Consider the following 20,624-nt stretch of genomic DNA (forward strand, 5'->3'; position numbering starts at 1 on the left):
ATGAGGGCAATAGCAGGCAAAGAATGGGGAGCAGAGAGATCATTAATGCTCACAGTGTATCAGGCTTTAATAAGATCGGTACTTGATTATGGGTGTATGATATATGCGGCAGCATCAAAGACTATTTTAAAAAGACTTGATAGAATTCAATATAGAGCACTTCGAATGTGTATAGGAGCAGTAAAATCAACACCGGTTAATGCTTTAATTGTTGAAACAAATGAATTACCATTATATCTGCGTAGGGAGAAATTGGCGCTGGCGTATTGGTCATCTATTAAAAGCTATGCTGGAGAGAACATTGTAAAAGAAACTTTAATGGATTGTTGGGAGTATACAAATAATAGAGGAAGAGGATTTGGATGGGATATACATAATATAGCAAAAAAACACCAAGTATTTGATATAGTGGGTAATAAAAGCCCAGTATGGAGTGAAGTCCCCCTATGGATAATACCTGAAGTTGAAATTAATCTTGAGATCTTGGATAAAAGAAATGAGTGGGAGGAATCAGGTACACTCAAACAAAATGTATATAAGCATATAGTTGGAAAATTTTATGGGAGTACACAAATGTATACTGATGGATCTAAAGACCCAGACAAGGGTGTTACAGGAATAGGAGTGTGTGTTCCTGATTTGGAGGTATTTATAAAAAAAAGAACAACATCAGAACTGTCGATATATTCTGTTGAAATGGTTGCTATCATTGTGGGACTTATGTGGGTAGAAGAAGTGACACCAGACAGAGTTGTGATTTGCTCAGACTCTGCTTCAGTATTAAAATCATTAGCCAGTCATCAGTCATCTAGAGAAGATTTAATGAATGAAGTCTTTACATTAATATGGAGAATCCAAAGGAAAGGAATTCTAGTTGGGTTTTGTTGGATTCCAGCACATATAGGGGTGGTGGGAAATGAAATAAGTGATGAATTAGCTAAAAATGCAACTAAAAGAAGAGAAATAGATATTAATGTTCCATTAAGTAAAGGAGAAATTAAAAGTATTATTAAGAAAAATGTGACAATACATTGGCAAGAAGTATGGAATACAGATTTGAAGGGAAGAGGTCTATATAAAATCAAAAAGAATGTAGACAATAAAATGATTATTCATGGAAGGAATAGGAAGGAGGAGGGCATAATTACCAGACTGAGACTGGGGCACACCGGATTAAATGATTCATTGTTTTTAATTGGTATACATGAGAATGGATTATGTGACTCTTGTGACGTTAAAGAAACAATTGAGCATGTAATATATGAATGTTTAAAATATAGAGAAGAAAGAAAGGAACTAATTGAATATCTTAAGGAGAAAGGAAAGGAAGATAAAGATATAGGATACCTATTGGGGTATGAGTTTAATTATGATCGTATAGGATATAGGACTCTAATAAATTTTTTATATAATACAGGATTAGATAAAAGGATATAATAAAATAATATATAACTAATAATAATATAACTAAAATATAACTCATGTAAGTAAATAAAATAAGTGCTCTGTTACAAGTCTAGGGATTAAGGAGTTCAGTGTGCAGGGGGGAGGAGCTGAACACGCAGCGTCAACCGGCGCCTGGACTCTGAGGTCTGTGGGATTGGGGCAGAGCAATCACAGAATCTGGTTGCACAACTAGCACAGTAGGTGGCGATATGCACAAAGAATGCAATTCGCCAAAAAACGAAGAAGAAGAAGAAGAAGAAACAGGAAGCACAAGCATTGGCCATGTAAATACTCCGGAAAAGAAATCGGCAGTTTGAGAAATGGGTGCTGTCGCCTGAGAGGTGTACGAGAGAGAGCAGCTATAAGGATCATGGCAACGTGAAATGTAATTCCACACTCTGCAAGGCGAGGTGGGTACGCTGCGTGTTTCAATCTGGTCGTATGTGTGCGTGTGCGATCACGGGCTGCGGCCTACGATACAACAGAGATTGTCTGGATCTGATCCTGGATCACCTGCTGAGCTCATACACATAGACACACACACAGAGCCATCTGTTCGGTGTATTAAATATGGCGCTAACCCGACTAATAAAGTTCACTGATATCTGCTCTTGCGATTTACAAACAGCAGAGCCTGTGATAGACACGCAGGAGCGAATGCGTAACGTTATTCATATTTCTCATCAAAACCATCGTGGCGCATGATTAATGATGGTTGTCAAATCTGCTCTGGTAATAATGTGAGTGAATTACATTAAATTTTATTATTACTACATCATATTATTCAGAATTGTACGTTGTTGACGTACAACAGTTCTGTGGTCACATATAGAAATAATGAACTCCATTATTGTGTAACATGCCTCACCTTTTCGAAGCAGTTTGTGTGGACGAATGTGTTGAATAAGCTCTAGTTTCTTTATCTATAGTATTTTAGGTGTTATTAAAGGACAGCGGATGCTTTATGTTATATCTCAATAGAGATATGGTTGCTGTGCTGTATGTGACAGTAAGCTGCTGTGATCCTGTCATGATGTTAAGTCACTAGTTGGTCTCAGTTGACACTGGATTCTAGAGTTGCACAGGTGTTGTTGACATCTCTGTTTCAGTTTCATTTTGACTGTCACGTTAATAGTTAATGTTCTGCCAATTATTTTTAGTTGTAGGCTTGGTATTCTTTTGTGTAAGGGAATACAGAGATGCAAATCTTCCGGCTTGGTTTACTTTTCTCATCAACTAAGAACATCACTTGGAAGTGATTTTTGTTTGTTTGTTATTGAATTTATTTACAATTATGTTATTGATCACATGTGTGGTTAGACAAAATATGCACACTGATTTTTATTTATTTATTTGGCTATTTCTGTGCAGAATTATGTTAAAAATCTGCAAATTTATGTAGATTGATTTTGAGAGTAGCGATGGAACGATTATAGATTTTGGTAATCATGGAGTAATCATTAGGAGTAATCATGGTTTCATGGTTATCATGATTGTTATGCATTAATTAATTTCAAAACACTATTAGTTTAAAATATACGGGGTTTTCATGTGATTTTCAAGTGTATTTTTTTTCTGTATAGCAACCAATTATACAGCACTAAATAATAATAAAAAACAATAGTTAATTTCTCTTTTGACTTAAAAATAAGTAAAAACATTTTTTGGCATTTCAAGTAATAATTGTACACTGAAAATGATGGAAAGATGTAATGTAAAAATGTATTTGTCTAATGTAAATCTAAGCTAAATATTAGCTAACTGTTTCTATTTTTAAAGAGTAGAAATGTAGTCAAAGGCTGCTGAACCTCTGTCTGAAGACACTTTTGATCAACTATATTACAAAATTGTTTGGTATTTTCCTTTTGTATTTTTTATTTTTGGAGTAGAAATGTGTATATTCCATACAAAGTATGAAGCTGATCAGTCAGTTTTTGCTACGCGGTGTACTTGTGGCATTCTTTTAACTAGGTACGCCTGGAAAGGGTGAGCAGGTCGCTGCCAACAAGCGTGCGCAAGCCATGAGTCTCCATTGGAAATAACGAACTTGCACACGCAAAAGACAGGATATGTGAACAGCCCTTAGTTAATAACCTCAGCCGTAGTTGAAATCAGCCTTTGATCTAGTGTGCATGTGTATTGTGTACAATAGGGCTGTGTGATTAATCAAAATCCAATCGCAATTTGAAACGTTGAGATTAGTTAATCGCAAGAGGCTGCGATATGAAATATATGTGTTATTTAATTTTCCCCTCTCAGAGCAAATGCATGACTGCCATCTGTGTAAGAGTCTTACTAGCCAATTGAGTGAGCACACTTTTGTTCCGCCCAATCAGAATTGTGCAGCCGATCTATGCGGAATATCTACAATAAAAAAAAGAAAATCAGGAAAGCGCGGACAAGTGCGATAATGGCGTCTGCTGCTTCAGAAGCATTAATAGACAAATAATATATAAAAAGAAATAGTTAATATGGGAATATTTTGGATTCAAAGTCACAGACACCGAACAAAAACAGGTAATTTTTGAGAGCTGTCACAGAATTGTTGCCACGCCTTACAGATTATTAAGCTGAAGCTTGAATGAAAGAAAGGAAGTTATTTTGTCTTGTTTCACACATGCATAAACATCAGTTGAGTGAAATAGCTAATTGAGGACAGTGTTGCTATTCATAATCCTTCTTATTTTGATGAAATAATTATTATATTGTATATAGATAGGGCTGTGCATTTTTTTTTTTTTGGACAGATAATCAAAATATTCCCATTTTACCAGTGCTGTTTTTCTTTCATACTAATTCGTCTATTAAGGCTTCTAAAGCAGCAGACGCCATTATCTCACTTGTCCGCGCTTTGCAGTTTGTTTTCTTTTTTTTTTATTGTGAGTGTTCAGCATAGTTTGGTTGCTTAATTGTGATTGGGCAGAAAGGAAATGTGCTCACTCAATTGGCTAGTAAGACTGTCACGCATTTGCTCTGGACAACAGAAATTAAATAATACATATATATTTCATATTGCAGCCTCTTGTGATTTAACTTCATTGAAGCCTATTGACTCAATATATAAACAAGCAGTTAAAATTATGGACTTAAAGCCTATGCGATGGCATCATTGTGAAGTTTTATGTAAACATAACCTTTTTAGTTTTGATAGTTTTATTGAATTTAATTATCTTAAATTGTTTTTTAAATGTTTAAATATTCATGTTCCAATCCTGTTTTCTGATCTAATCAGTAGGCATCAAACCTCTCAGAGTCACACGGGCAACTGCTAATGGTGACTGTAGTGCCAAAGTGTAAGACCTCATTTAGTCAATCTGTCTTCTCTGTAAAGGGAGCCAAACTGTGCAATGATTTACCTGTTAGCTTAAAATTAGAAAGTAACCTAAATATTTTTAGTAGTGTTCTTAAAAAGTGGTTAAAAGCAAAACAGCAGTGTTTGCACAAATAGTCTACTGTTAGTTTGTTGGATCATGTCGCCTTTGCTTTTGCTGCAGTAATTTTGTGCAAAGAATTATAATGCTGTGTATATGTTTTTTATTTTAGTGCCATTTTGTCAATTTGGTCAAGCCTCCTGTGGACAGGTGTTGAGAATTAGCAAGTTTGCTAAAACACTTAAACAAATGCATTTGGTTATCCAGTGTAATTGTTATGTCCATGTCAAATAAATAAACTAATCGTAACGTTTCAAATTGTGATTGCGATTCGCTTTCGATTAATCGCACAGCCCTAATTGTAGATTCTTCAAAGTGTATGGACAGTATTCTTATTACCACAACCGTATTTACTGTGTAGCTGCTTTCCAGCAGGATCCTGATTAGTCCATTATCCTACTTAAGTGAAATGCATGGGCGTAAATATTGAGTCAAAATCATATTCGTTGTGAACAGACAAACAGAAGTAGCTACAGTATGCAGTATTTGACCATGTAATAATAACTCAACAAATGCAATACCTGATGTGTTTCAGTGCTGTTTCTATGAGCTTTTTGCTGTGTATTTGTCTGGTTATTCGTTTCAAGCTGAACGTGTTACAACTGATCTGAGGAATTCAGCAGGAAACTGTTCAATTGTAGCAGACATTCACATCCACCTAAACCAATGCAAGCCTGAGCGAATGCTGTTTAGCTGAAACCTTGGTTTGGTAGAGGTAAATATAACAAAGAAAAAACTGCAAGTCAATAACAGAATAAAAAAAATTGAGAAGGTCCACCAGACTAGAGGTGTAAATCTTCATTTGTCTCATTTAATTCTCATATCCTTTTGAAGACATATTATAAAATAATTCTTGATACTTTTGCTCCAGTTCTTTTATTAGTATTAATAAAAATAATTAAGCAGTGATTGTTTGTTGTTCTTTATTTTTGCTAATAAACATAAAGTAAAAAAAATATTACAAGAGAAACAAAAATGAAATAAAAATGTTTACTTTAACAAGAAGTTATAAAGAAATGTAATAATGAAATGTAACAATAATCACTGCATCATCTACTGTATTACTTACAAAGCTGCTATTAAAGCTATAAAAGTTACATTAATAACAATCAGATGTAATCCTTATTTATCATGGGTCGCCACCAGTGTTGGGGAAAGTTACTTTTGAAGGTAGTGCATAACAATGTTGAATAACCCTCAGACCCCTCCCCCAACCTCCACCCCCCACCCACCCGGAAAAGTAACTAGTTGTGTTACTTAGTTACTTTTTATGGAATTTAATGCGTATATTGCTTTTCAGTTACTTTTGCATTGCTTTTCCTCACCTGGTTGAGGTTTGATCTCTTTTAGAAATTGCTGGTGTTTTTTCATCTTTTGGCTTTTATAGAGAAGCTGCATTTAACAACCCCCTACTGTATATATCCTACACCTTCATTTACTTAAAAAAAAAAAATGTGGATAAATTTATATTTTGAGAACTTTCGCAAGCCCAGTGATATACATGCTGTTTATACAGATTAAGGAAAGCATGTAATGTGTTTGTTACTTTTGTACATTTTGTGTGATTAGTTAGGTAAATTCACTGTACATTGAGATAAAGATTGCAATAAAACCTTAGAGTACTAACATGAAATAATTTATATTAAGGCAAAAACAGATTTTAAACCTTTAAAATGTTTAATAACAAAATGAACAGTAAGATGATAAAAAACATCCCCAAATCAAAATAAATCTTTTTAAGCTTTATACATTGAATACATTGCTTCACGTGGCCTTAACAATAGTGTAAATGGTTTCCCCAAAAGAGAAAATTTCTTACTATATTGCAAAATGTAGTCGCTTCTACAGTAGACAGTGTTCACAACGTTTCTTGCAGTTGTCAGGAGTTTTACTTCCACAATCCACTTCTTTTCTTCGATGAGTTCAAAATAACAAGAAACATTGTTTCTGTTTCTGACTGTCTGTAGTGATGATGGGCATTTCCCAAATGCATCGTTTGTTTTAACCGGATCTTCTAAGTGAACCGGTTAAACCAGTTCATTAAATTGAACAGAGTTGTCATGAAACTGCTTGCATCTTCAGTACCAACATATCGAACACCCTGACTCGAAATAAACCAATATCCTGAGTTATTCAGTTAGTAGAACAGTACACAGACTCATCTGCTGTGATAAAGGAGACCTGATGATGATGATGAGTGCGAGCCAACTGTCTGTTCCCTGACAGCATGCTCTCTTATTGAATGTGTGATTCAATCTGACTAAGGTTATTTTTATTCCGCAATATTTATTGTAAAAGCCAATTAAGCAAGGTAAAAAAGTAACTCGAATAACATAACTTATTTTTAAAAGTAATGCGTTACTTTACTCGTTACTTTAGAAAAGTAGTATTATTACGGAACGTGTGTTACTTATCGCCACAGTGGAAAGAACCGCCAACTATTTCGGCATTTTACGCAGTGCTGTCTTTCTAGCTGCAACCTAATCAGATGTAATACTAAAAGTTATTGTAATTGTGGACTTTATTAAATTTGTCTATTAGTAGGACAATTATACAGTTATCTACTAGTAGTAGTAGTACAGTGAAGATCAGTAAGGTATTTTTTATTTAATAATTTTTTGTGATTATCTTGATTTATTCAGCGAATGCATGTCCTTCTCCCGTTATTCGCATTTACAACAAAGTCCAAAATGTCCTCAAGTGAGTGTAAAAGCGTTTTGTGGAAATTTGTATTCAAAAAGTTTGCATTTTCATCACTTGTTTCTCATGTGATACTTCAAAATGTGCGTTTACACATAGTGGTGGAATCCCAGCTTCTATGTCATGTTGACCTTATAGTCTTCACATTCTTGGAATGTTTTTGGCTTGAGACTTCCAGACTTATTCACTTTTATTGATTTTTAGACATTAGAAACAGCTTGTTGTGCTGCTTGATGTTGCAAATGTTTTATATCATTTTGCTTTTTATGTATAGTCATAAACACACTTGTTTGTAAAGCAGGTAGTTTGACCGTTTCTGATGTTCATTATACCTATAGTTATTTCTCCCATAGCCAATTGAATCAAAGGATCAAATATGAGCGCACTTCTGCATTGCAGAATGACAATAGAAGTCAAATTTGTTTTTAACCAAATCTCTGCGAATTCTAATCAGAATGTGACATTTCTTGTTTAAAAAAAAGCTTGTCAAAGAGGATTTATTAAGAGTACACAGTAAAGTTAAACTCCATTGAGCAAAGGACAGCAGCTCGTTTTACACGCTGTTAAAAAATGAAGCTATAAAGTGAAAAAGGCAGCAGGCTTTTATCAACTTCCGCAGTAAATCGTTTTTTCTTTCTACTTTAATTTTGAAAGTTGGACTGATTGTTCAAATAAAATTACCATTTTTATAACAATAGGAGTTTTGTTATAAGAGGACAAATTTGATCTCATATCAAGCAATCAGATTTTTTTAAAATGGTAATGCACTATGAAGTCAGCTGGTCTGACATTGTGTATGTTTATTTATATATTTATTGGTGATATGATGTCTTACAGCATATTGTCTGTTAATCACCAGTTGATAATATTGCAATCCAGTTTTCCCATGAGGAAGTTACCATACCTTATCTTACCAGGGCCTGTTTCAGTAAGGGGGTTTAACCAACTCGAGTTTAAACTTGAACTCTGAGTTGACTTACCGAGAGATTAAAAACATTCGGTTTTCGGTTTCAGAACAGCTGATCTGAGTTGCGTCAATCAACTTTGAGTAGACTAATTTAGATTTAAGCGCGCACAACGCAATGTATAAAATGGCATTATCAATTGAGTGCAGATATTACGAGTTACTTTGGCAACGTCTAAAAAAAGAGATCAGCATTTCTTTCTCCAGCTGAACTTGATGTGCTCATGCAAAGATATAGCAAATATGACCATATATTTAAAAACGCAACACCACTGCATCAGTGAAACAGAGACAGTTAGTGTGGGAAAACATAGCTGCTCAAGTTAATTCGTAATGTTACATTTAAAGTATTTAAATATTTAAGTATAATAAAAAAGTAGTGTAATATGTGACGTTTATTAACTTTTCACTTGAAAAAGTGGGGAATTGGCCGTAATTTCATTATTTTAGATGTAATTGCATTTAATTACATAAAATGGGCTACTCCATAGTTTCTACAACAAATTTGACTAAACAAGAATGCATATAACCTTTACTTAATGTTCAGTGGAAATGTTTAATTTAAGATTCTCACTTTTACACGCGCTGATCAGTTTAAGATAAAATTTCTAAAATTGAGTTTTTAATAGGTTTAAAAGTGCACTTGTGTGTCTGACTTTTTATTGATCAACTGGTAGAAGTTATGACATTTAGAATGGAAGCAGAACTAAAATATAGTTTTTACAAAGAGTAATAATCCCATTAATCTAGTTACAGTAATTACAGTAAATACAGCTAATTAATTATCAAAAAAGGACAAGCAATTCTCGTACGTGACTTGTTCTTTTTGTGACTGAAATGTAGGTAATAGCTATGTTTTCATCCAAAAATGCAAATTAAATTTATTGGCAGCACTGGAATATCGCATAAAAGATGTGTGAATAAAGCAGCGTTTCCATCCAATGAATCAAAGAGAACAAAATCGTCTCTTCCTGATTAACTGGTGCCAAATATCAAAAGTAAAAACAGAACTTATTGCAGTAGAAGAAGCTGCGTCAATCTTTTCTTTATTTAATAAATTACTTTCACCTCAGAAGGCAATGCCGCCACACAATGAACGCGTGGTGGCGTTTGAAGCCATAAGATGTGGAGAACAGACTCTCTTGACATGCTCCAGATGCCCTGGAGATAATTAATAATATAATAACACTAATACTGAAATGGTTAAAGTGTTTTAGAATGACCAAAACAACATTTCCGATGTTTTACAATGTGTTCAGCCTGCTGGTTTGTCAATTCACACACATTTTCATGATATGATAACAAACCTTTTTTAACGCACACACTGTAATGTGTTCAGTAAAAGTGTTTCCATTGTAGTTTATGCACATCTTTTCTTTTCGAATAAAAAGTTTATCCTACTCAGTTATGCACATACATTATGCGTGTTTTCAAAATGTGCATCTTGGCATTTCCATCAACTGATTTTTTTATGCGCAAACTCAGAGTTTAGAGAATAAAACCTGCTCCTGACTAGGTTAGGTTGGTAACTTACTCTGGATAAAACTTGCCTCTCTTTCAGAAACAGGCATGACTTACCCTGCTTTCTCGAGTTCGACAAACCTGCCATTTTGAAATGGAAAACCCAGAGTTTCTCTCATTTCAGGGTTAACATTTAAGTGGATTGAACACAAAACAATTAGGTTGTCCTAAAAAAAACTCAAAATTTGTGTTGTTTCAGCTCTTTTTGAATAAGTAGTTTGACAAGTGTAGGTACAGTATTTTATCTTTTAATTCTTAGTAACAAATTAACGCACACTTCCTAATTGCACATCTTTATCAAATACCGATTGTTGAAGAGCAGGAGATTGTGGGTAACACACTCGCTTCTAATTTACATTAATAGTCGTAGATTCAAAATTGAGAAAATAGGAATTAGGGCTGCACGATTAATAAAAAAAAAAGATCACGATCTTGATTTGACCCTACACACCATCTTAATTCAGCTTTTCTGCGATTCAGCCAATTATATTTTCAAGGTCAGGAGAGATGCATAAAGGCGGTCACACAAGTCTTCACAGCAACATGGACAGCAACCATGTTGCTCAGCATCATGAAAACCTCCAAATAGCGTTAAAATGGCGTTAACGTGAGCCGACGCACTGTTTGTTTACTACCAAGAGGATGCGCGTGTGCCAGCCAATGAAGTCTACTTTAGTGAACAGAACCTGCATAGACTATTATTAACAGGTAATAAAGTTGTAAATAATGTTCAGTTTGTTGCACAGAGCGATCGTTCAGAAGCCGCGCAGGAAGTATCATTTGCATGTGTGTGTTTTTTTTTTCAGATTGACTGCAGCACTCGGCAGTGAAAGTGAAACCAAAAGCTTGCACATCATTTAAATGATCATATCGCATTTTAGAGTTATGATTATGACAAGCATTTGATATTTTTTCTTTCATAGCGAACACAAAGTGTTGTGCATGAAAATAAATGTTCACTGGGTCAGTATAACTACTCTAGCCTATATAATGTTGAATAAAATGCATGAAGGAACCTGATAATGATAAATGTTTCATTTAACCAGTGAAAAACATCGTCTATTAATGTTGTCAATGACAAATGATAAGCATATGTCTCAAACATAATGTCATCACTTAACTGTGCATTAAAATCCAGGACAAATTTTAAGTCTTTTCAAGTCCACCATTGTAAGTCAAACTTTAGCATTTTAAGCAACAGTAGACCTACACATCGTAATATTATTGTTGTTTTACCATATGTTTGAGAAATAACAGTAATAATAGGCTACTAATATTAACCTTTATTTTACATCTACAGAATCGTGAGAAAATCGTGATCTTGATTTTAAGCAAAAAAAAAACAACAACATGATTCTCATTTTAGGTAGAATCGTGCAGCCCTAATAGGCATGTGATACTAAAAAGAACCAAAACCACAGGGTTTAATGTTGACAAAATGATGATAATAAGTTACATCAGCTTTTGCTCAAGTACTTGCACAACTATTGCCGAAGAGCTGAAGAAAGAGCAGCATCCGTTTCTCTTTCAGATTTACGCTCTGCCCTCTGAAACACCTTTTGTTCAATAGCAGACTTCCTCTGTACAGTAGCTTTAAGTCACTCAGACTCCTCCAGAGGTAAGACTAAAGTCAACCTCAACTCTAATTCAGACAGATCGTTCTCTTGTTTAAGCCTGAAGAGTCGACTGGCAAGAAAGATGTGAAGATGTTGTTACTCTCAGTTAGATTGCTCTGAAATCTCATTATTTAAACACACCTGCTTGTCACATGATAAATCGAGTGACATTATTACATTTGGTCGAGTATCACTGTATCTTTTCATCTGAAAATGATGTCTCATACATGACATCTGTCTGGATAAACCTGTCACACCAGAATAAAAAAGCATTATAAAAGGCTATATGTTCCTCACCAATGATGACGCATCAGCTGGTTTCACAGTTGCACATATGTGTTAATGCTAACTGTAAATGTTAGAAGTGTTGCATGCAGATAATAAGGTCATAACAAGAATCCTTGTGGCTACGCTGTAAAAAATACCGGCTTCCACACATCTACTTCATGTTGTCCCAACACAATTTATTAAGTTAACTTAAATGTTTTATATTCAACCCACTTACATTTCTAAAAACAATTAAGTTGTTCCAAAAAAAAAAAAAAACACGAAATAATTGTGTTCTTTTAACTAATTTTAAATAAACATTTTTTAGGTGTGTATAAGCTCTTTTATGTATGCATTTAACAAATTGGTTTTGTATTTATATGGCGTTATTTCACTGACAAATGTTGTGAGCACAAAATTACATGTCGAGACCGCATCCATGTAATACGAGCGAGCGAATCTCCTTGCTCGTGCACCTATTTCCTCTGTTCGTGGACAAAACTGCTTGCGAGCTCTAGTACATGCGCTGCTCACGCATTCGCAAAAATGTGCTGCTCACGCACAAATTTTCTTTCGCGCTCTCAAAACACTGCTCGCTCAGTGAGATGACATGCAGACTCACAATTTGTCTTGTGTTTCCTCTTCCTTTTGTGCTTTTTGATATAATTGAGATTGGTACACTATTTATTAACAATAACCAAAATTCTAAAAATAGACCTACATATTAGATTTTTAATCTAACAAACCATAACATTTTTGGCTGTATGTTACATGCTGAGATATTTCATGTTTCAAACACAAAGACACAGAAGTAAAAATTTTATTTTATTTTAAAAACATTTATTAAACATCCAAGGTGCACAATACCAGTCAAATAAAAAACATTTAAACAAAAATATAACTAATGCAAGCAGAAATGTAACTGTGATTTGTAAATATGGAAATACTTGATAAGGTATTGTAGCCTACTATACTATTCAGTCTTCAAATAAATGTCACTATCAATCCCATTTTATCATAGCAACTACAAAAAAGTGCTCATTGTTGTTGAGATTTTGGAGCTGTTCCACAGGGCCCCTGAATATGTCTATTGGTGTATACAGTGTTTTGAATAGTACTATAGTAAAGTACTTCAATTAATCTGTTGTGACAATACTAAAGTTGCTATAGTTACACAACAACTGTAATATAAACAAGTGACCCAATGCTGTAGTTTTATACAGTATAGGGTATATTATACTACAATTCACCACTTTACTGTAGTAAAACTACACTTTGTTTCATTTTGTCAGTTTACTATTCTTAATAATACGTTATGCTGGTGCATTCATTAACAAGGAGTTGGAAATAATACTAACCTAAAACATAGGCAGTATGCCAAACACATCAAAACTCTAGAATTTATTATAGAATTTAGTCTGTGATTATGTGCTTAAGTAAGGAGTGAATGAAGACAGCTTGTGTTTAAGTTGGTCTATTTAAAGATGTCTTCCAGTAACAGATTTGAAGTGCCTGTGAAATCAAAGTTTAAAATGTTTATTTTGCTAGCGCACATTGTTATTCTTGGGGAATATTTAATGTGTGCAAGTTAATCCAGTGGAAAGCCATGTTTGTTTTGGTAATCTTCAATTAAAGTCTAACCATTTGCTTCTGAGTTTGGAATTTGACGGCTTCAGCCACAATATTCTTGAAGGCCTTTGAAACCCCCTATCTCAGAAGGGTGTTTTCACACCTCTAGTTTAAAAAAAAAGTCAGGAAAGTGGGTGAGTCCAGCTTTGTTCAGGGTTTGCATTAAAATGGGAGTTTATGTGCGACCGGCAACCCAAACACAGATGCAAAGGAGATGGACAGCGAATTGGAGAGCAGCGTTTACAGCGGATCTGAGAGCTGTGTGGAAGTGGAGGACTTCTCTCCACCAGATTCCCCTCAGTCACATTATCTGGTTGATGATAGTGCAGTTTCACTGTCTTATCATTTTTAACCTTTCAACACAAACACACCTGTGAATGCAGGAGAAAGTGAAGATGCTCCTCCTGACTAGGCGAATATTAAAGTCTTGCAATGGTAGTTTCCCAACTGTATTTGTTAATCTTAGCATGCTACATCTGTTATGAAAACATCATTCTAGCACCCCACCTCACACCGCACTTTGGGTTCAGAGGACGGATGTAACTGATGGACAACCATTTAAAAAGACACATTGGTTCAAATAAAGTCTTTCAAATGACGTCTCTTTGTACTGGCCATTACAGACATCCAGTCTCCACACGGGAACTTACACAATGATCGTTGTGACGTAGCTTCAAAATTTCTTTTCAAACCGAAAGAACGAATTCGCTCGAAATAACGCAAAAACAACCAATTTTCACTTTTTTGTGAAAAATATGTGTCCTAATGGTGTTTTAAGCAACACAAGACATACTATATGTATGTATATATATATATATATATATATATATATATATATATATATATATATATATATATATATATATATATATATATATATATATATATATATACACAGTGTTGACTGTCAACATCTCAAAGAAAAGTGTTTAGGTGTTTCGTGACCCTTTAAACGCCCCTTTTAATGTTAGTTTGCTATGAGGGTAAAATGCACAAAAGAAAGCCCCGCCCCCTAATCAATATTCACTTTTAGTTGGAAGTACATCAACATGCTGAAATGAAAGTCTCAGAATCTTCTGGTTCACATGGACTTTAAGATGCTTTTGGATTATTTGGGATTTAAGGTGGATTACAAGTGGATTTCATTCAAGGAGAAGCAATTCCTTTTTCTTTTTTACACCGACTGCGCAGCTCATAGTCACTGTAATTAGCCTGTGATTAGTAACAATTAAACAGCCTGCATTTGCAGACAATGCCACTTCTTTGTTGGCCATCTCTCTTCTGAATGTTTCTTTATAATACATTTTAAAGAGAGTTCACTCCAGAATTAAAATAATGCAATTTAATAAAAAAAATTAAGGTGTAGATGTGAGATGAGCACTAAAGGGTAAGTTCACCCAAAAAGGAAAATGATGTTAGTGATTACTCAGACACATGCTGTTTCAAAACTGTTTCATTTATCTTAGGAACACTGATGAAGATATATTAGGTGAAATCTGAGAGCTCCCTCATCCTTCATAGGCAGCAATGGCCCGACTCATTCAAACTCCCAAAAATAGCAAAAAACAAAAACATCCTCAAAACAGATCACTTCCTTTCAGTGGTTCAATCGGAATATTATTAAGCTAAAAACAGCAACTTTATTTATAGTGTGCATTTTCATGAGCGATGTGTTCTTTATGCATGCTCTGCTGTGCTGCAGACAAATACCTCAAATGCGTCTCTGAGCCTGGTTAGTGTGGATGGTAGACCACATGGGAAAATTAGTTTGCTGTATAAAGTGGTGTTGTTGAGGCCAGCAGGGGATGCTTAGCTTGCCGTCTGTGTGGATCCTAATGCCCCAGTATAGTAATGGCCACACTATACTGTCAGTGGCAGCATATTTTTTTAAACTTTTTATTTGCTTCAAGGCCCGCAGCAACTTCCTCCTATGCTGTTTCCTTAACCTGCAAGTCTTTGTTTTACGAACTATATAGATCCTAAAGAACTGTATGCTTCTCATGCTTTATGAGGAGTGTCATTCATGTCTTTTTTTAGGTGCACTTGGTCAAAAGAAAATCGCCTCTGATATCATGTAATTTGGTTTTTTATTGTCAGGATGATGTAGGCCTATAGTTAAACTAATATTTATGAAATGTAATTATTATAATAGTGTTCATACATGATCAAACTAGTGTGAATCTTAAGCAAAACTGATACTAAAATTGTTTTAAATTTGGTTCTGTAGTTCAGGCCCAAATAAATATTAGTTGCCGTTTAAGTTCATTTGATTAAATATATAAAAAATCAGTGAATATTATCGATGCATTAAAGGGCAAAATTGCTACTTTTTACTGTCATTCAATGTGTTTTGGTCATTATCAATGCACTGTCACTTTAATTGAGTGTAAGCAGCGTGGCAAAAATAGACCCATCGCCGAAACTATCGTGGCACTGCTGCTTTAGCGATGTTCACGCATGAAAGCTTTAATCTGTTAACATGGACGCAAAAAAAAAAAAATTAAAATCTGCTCAGGCTTGCGGTGTTAAACGGGCTTTATACCTGTAATTTAGGGCTGGATGATTAATCAAAAAAGAAATTGAAACCATAATTCAGAACCTAAAACCGATGTTTTCTTTATGTATTATGACCAATTCTTTTTTTTTTTTTTTTTTTTTTTTAATCATGTTAATACTGCCCCATTCAAAACATACTACCTCGAGTGAACCATCATTTACTTCCTTTGTTTCTGCTTTCGTCTGTATTGGGCTGGAATATGAGCAGTTTAAAAAACGGTATTATCATCTGGATTTAGACCCCAGCAAATGAGTTTGTGCGAACAGTTTGATGTGAAGCTGGCTGATTATCAGCAGGGCCAGACAGAATCTGTGGACTTTTTTTTAAGATATCTTGGTCATATTGTTCTGCTCTAAGTGAATTTCGATAAACAATACAACATACATTAAAGAGATAATTCACTCAGAATTGAATTATACTCACAATTTAATCATTCTCAGGTCATTCTAAACCTTTATGAGTTTCTTTTATGCTCAAATTCCTATAATGAACTATACTCTGATTCCAGCGTATTGATCAAGGAACTTTGATGCCGTACCATGGCTGTAGGAGGCACAATGATATTACGCAGTGCTGTTACCTAGCTGTGCACTTTTTTTCTGGTGCTGCATAATATTGTTGCACCTGCTGCAGCAATGGTATGGCAGAAAAGTTCCTTGATCATTATGAAAATGGAAATAGCATCTTTTTATTTTCTCTAAGTACATTATGAAACTACAGAACAGTCAAGATTTAAATAGGAACATTATTGAAAGTCTTTTTATAAATTTTTTTGAGGGAGATGCTAATGGTCTATAATCTGATTTAATCTTTTATGCTAAGTTAAGCTAAAAGCCAGACCTGGAGATTGATCGAATGGATTCAAAGATGGTCAAGTTCAACCTTTTAACTAGGGATGCACTGATCCTGATATTTGGATCGTATATTGGTTCGATATTGGTCAGAATTTTGATATCGCGATTGGATTGGTACCAAAAAAATGGTATCGGTGCATCCATACTTTAAACTCTTAGGGGACTTGTAAAATCAGTCTATTTTCAAAAAAGCTTGAGTATTCTGTTAAAATACTAACTAACCATTTAATTTTTACCAGCTTAAACTTTAGATCAGTACATTCTTTAGCAGAAGCACTTACGATAGTGTAGTGCTTTGAGATTCTCAAACTTGCTCACAGGATTGAAAATGTACACAGATATCATTACCAATGGTTTAATAAACGCATAAAATATGCTGTGCTCACTGTGAGCAATTGTGGAAGGAAATTATTTCACGGTGAATCGTGTTGGGACAGTCAGTGTATTAGCTTTGTCTTTAAGCTAAGCACATTGCTTTTGTAATCAGCATGCTGAGTGTGCATTTGCAGTTTACTTGATAAGTGAGAGGCTGATGCAGACCCTGTGTAATTTGATAGTGATGTCCGCTCTGTTTAACTGCAGTGGGATGTAACCATGGATAAAGGCAACAACAGTCTCCCCACTTACGATGAAATAGATAAATACCTCAGCAGGCGCAACTCTACCTTTGTGTGGCTCCTTGTGGGTAAGTGATTTATGATTTGTGCTCCGTCTACACATTGTAGTCTGTACAGTTACAGTCTACACTGGAGGTTGCCCAGTAGATTGTTTTGAGTTTTAAAGGTACAGTTCACCCAAAAAACAACCTTTTACTCAACTTACATAAACCTGTATGTTTCTGTTTTGTTTCCATTAAACACAAAAGATGACATTTTAAACATTGTTAATGACCAGGCCGTTACTTTACGGTGCCTATTAATTTTTGATTGTGTTATTTTGTCTGCTATAATAGTTAATAGGTACTATCAACTTTTTGGTAGAAACATTCTTCAAAATATCTCCTTTTGGGTTCAACAAACAGATTTTTTTTCTTTTTCTGGGTGAACTGTCCCTTCAGTGTGATAAATTCACCCTTTCTGTTTGCACTTCTTCAGCACTTTTTAGCACGCGCACAATTTTTAACCGTAATTTTGTGCTGAGTAGACAATTATACATTATTGTCAAACTTTGGGGTCATTTTTTTGGCAAATTACTGTAAAATAATGACAAAAACTACTTTATTAAAAAGTAAAAACATACATTAAAATAAAAAGCAAACATACCTCCAAATAAAAAGGTAAAAAATAATGTGGCTTAAAAAAATGACAATTGTGTAATCTGTATCACACAATACACCTTACCAAACTTTGGGGTTATACTTTTTTTTTTTTACCTCTTTTACTTACTTTTTACTATCACTGTACAAGTAAATATTTTTAGTCAACAATGGTGCATTAAATTGATCACAAATAACAGTTACAGATACAGTCCATCCAGAAAGTATTCATAGCACTTCACTTTTTCCACATTTTTTATGTTACAGCCTTATTCCAAAATAGATCAAATTAATTTATTTCCTCAAAATTTTACACACAATACACCATAATGACAATGTGAAAAAAGTTTTCTTTTTCAAATTTTTGCAAATTTATTAAAAATAAAAAAACTGAAAAATCACATGTACATAAGTATTCAAGATGAACCGTCACCCCAGTCTGTGGTCAAGAGCCCTTGAAGCAGGTTTTCGTTCAGGATGTCTCTGTACATTGCTGCATTCATCTTTCCCTCTATCCTGACTAGTCTTCCAGTTCCTGCTGCTGAAAAACATCCTCACAGCATGATGCTGCCACCACCATGCTTCACTATAGGGATGGTATTACCCTGGTGAAGAGCGATGCCTGGTTTTCTCCTAACGTAACGCCTGGCATTCACTCCAGAGATTTAAATTTTAGTCTCACCAGACCAGAGAATTTTGTTTCTTATGGTCTAAGAGTCCTTCTGATGCCTTTTGGCAAAAACCAGGCAGGGAGTGGCTTCCGTCTGGCCACTCTACCATACAGACCTGATTCGTGGATTCCTGCACAGATGGTTGTCCTTCTGTAAGGTTCTCCTCTCTCCACAGAAGAACGCTGTAGCTCAGACAGAGTGGCCATCAGGTTATTGATCATCTCCCTAACTAAAGCCCTTCTCCATCATCACTCAGCTTAGATGGCCTGCCAGCTCCAGGAAGAGTCCTGGTGGTTCCAAACATCTTTCACTTAAGGATGATGAAGCCACTGTGCTCATTGGAATTTTCAGAGCAGCAGAAAATTTCCTGTAACCTTCCCCAGCCTTGTGCCTCGAGACAATCTTGTCTCGGAGGTCTACAGACAATTCCTTTGTCTTCATGCTTGGTTTGTGCTTTGACATGCACAGTCAACCCTGGGCCCTTATATAGACAGGTGTATGCCTTTTCAAATCATGTAAAATCACCTGAATTTACCACAGGTGAACTCCAGTTTAGCTGCTGAAACATCTCAAGAATGATCAGTGGAACCACAATGTACCTGAGCTCAATTTAGAGCTTCACGGCAAAGGCTGTGAATACTTCTGTACATGTGCTTTTTCAGCTTTTTTATTTTTAATAAATTTGCAACAATTTCAAAAAAATCTTTTTCCACATTGTCAATATGGGGTATTGTGTGTGGAACTTTAAGGAAATAAATGAATTTAAATCTATTTTGAAATAAGGCTGTAACACAAAAAATTTTGGAAAAAGTGAAGTGCTTTGAATACTTTCCAGGTACACTGTATTTACAGCACTAAATTTGTGTTTGAAATAAATGCTTTTTTAAAAATTGTACCATATGAGTGGTTAAATAGCTGGCGAGCATAATAAAAAATTTTACCAGCTCCAAACTATTAAGTAGTAGTGCGGATCTCTTGAAGATGTTTATTGTAGCTCGTGTTGTTTGCTTGATTTGGTTAATATTCTGCTATTGACTGCAGCTCTTTAAATGTGTTTTATGTTTGTGTTTTTGCTTTCTGCAGCCACTATTATGTCATGTGGATGGATCATATATCTGACATACTACAATTCCCGCAATATTGGCCTCGTCCTCACCCTCATCATTAACCGACTCTACAAGAATGGATACATACACATCGGTGAGTCAGTCTCAATGATGTTTTTATTTGTTCATTTTTCACCATTGATTTTTCCTGTTCTTGCATTGTTTACTCATTTCTTTTACAGGTTCATTTTCATTCTCTGTGCTGTCCGGCAAGATCATGTTCAGAGATGTCTATTTCATCAATGAAGACATGTCAATCAGGTACACACAAACACACACACTTGTACAGCTATCTTTATGAGGACAACCCATAAGCGTAAGGATTTTTATGCTGTATAAACTGAATATTCTATATATCTACCCAACCCTAGCCATAAACAGAACACTCACAAGAACAATCTGCATTTTTACATTTACAAAATATTTAATTCTGTGTGATTTATGAGCCGTTTTCTCACTCGTGGACCACAAATAAAATGTTGTCTCAAGGTCAGTTTACTGGTATTGCTATACTTGTGGGGACTCGCAAAGCAAGGAATAAAAGGTTTACTTGGTACACGTGTGTGTTTTTGTGTGTATAGCTTATACACAAACACACACAAATAAA

At 34.9% G+C, this 20,624-nt stretch overlaps 1 protein-coding gene across 1 annotated transcript in view; it reads left to right on the forward strand.

Moving 5' to 3' along the window:
* The first annotated feature begins 1,731 nt into the window (after window positions 1-1,731).
* The window catches only part of kiaa1109 (KIAA1109 ortholog), a 213,017-nt gene continuing 194,124 nt past the window's right edge, over window positions 1,732-20,624 (forward strand). Inside the window, 4 exon segments of the mRNA XM_056470418.1 lie at window positions 1,732-1,856; window positions 17,568-17,670; window positions 19,995-20,111; window positions 20,200-20,278. Of these exon segments, the coding sequence (XP_056326393.1) occupies window positions 17,580-17,670; window positions 19,995-20,111; window positions 20,200-20,278 (287 nt within the window). The 5' untranslated portion in view covers window positions 1,732-1,856; window positions 17,568-17,579.

Source organism: Danio aesculapii, chromosome 13 (genome assembly GCF_903798145.1).
Source record: "Danio aesculapii chromosome 13, fDanAes4.1, whole genome shotgun sequence".
In the NCBI taxonomy this organism is placed as follows: domain Eukaryota; kingdom Metazoa; phylum Chordata; class Actinopteri; order Cypriniformes; family Danionidae; genus Danio; species Danio aesculapii.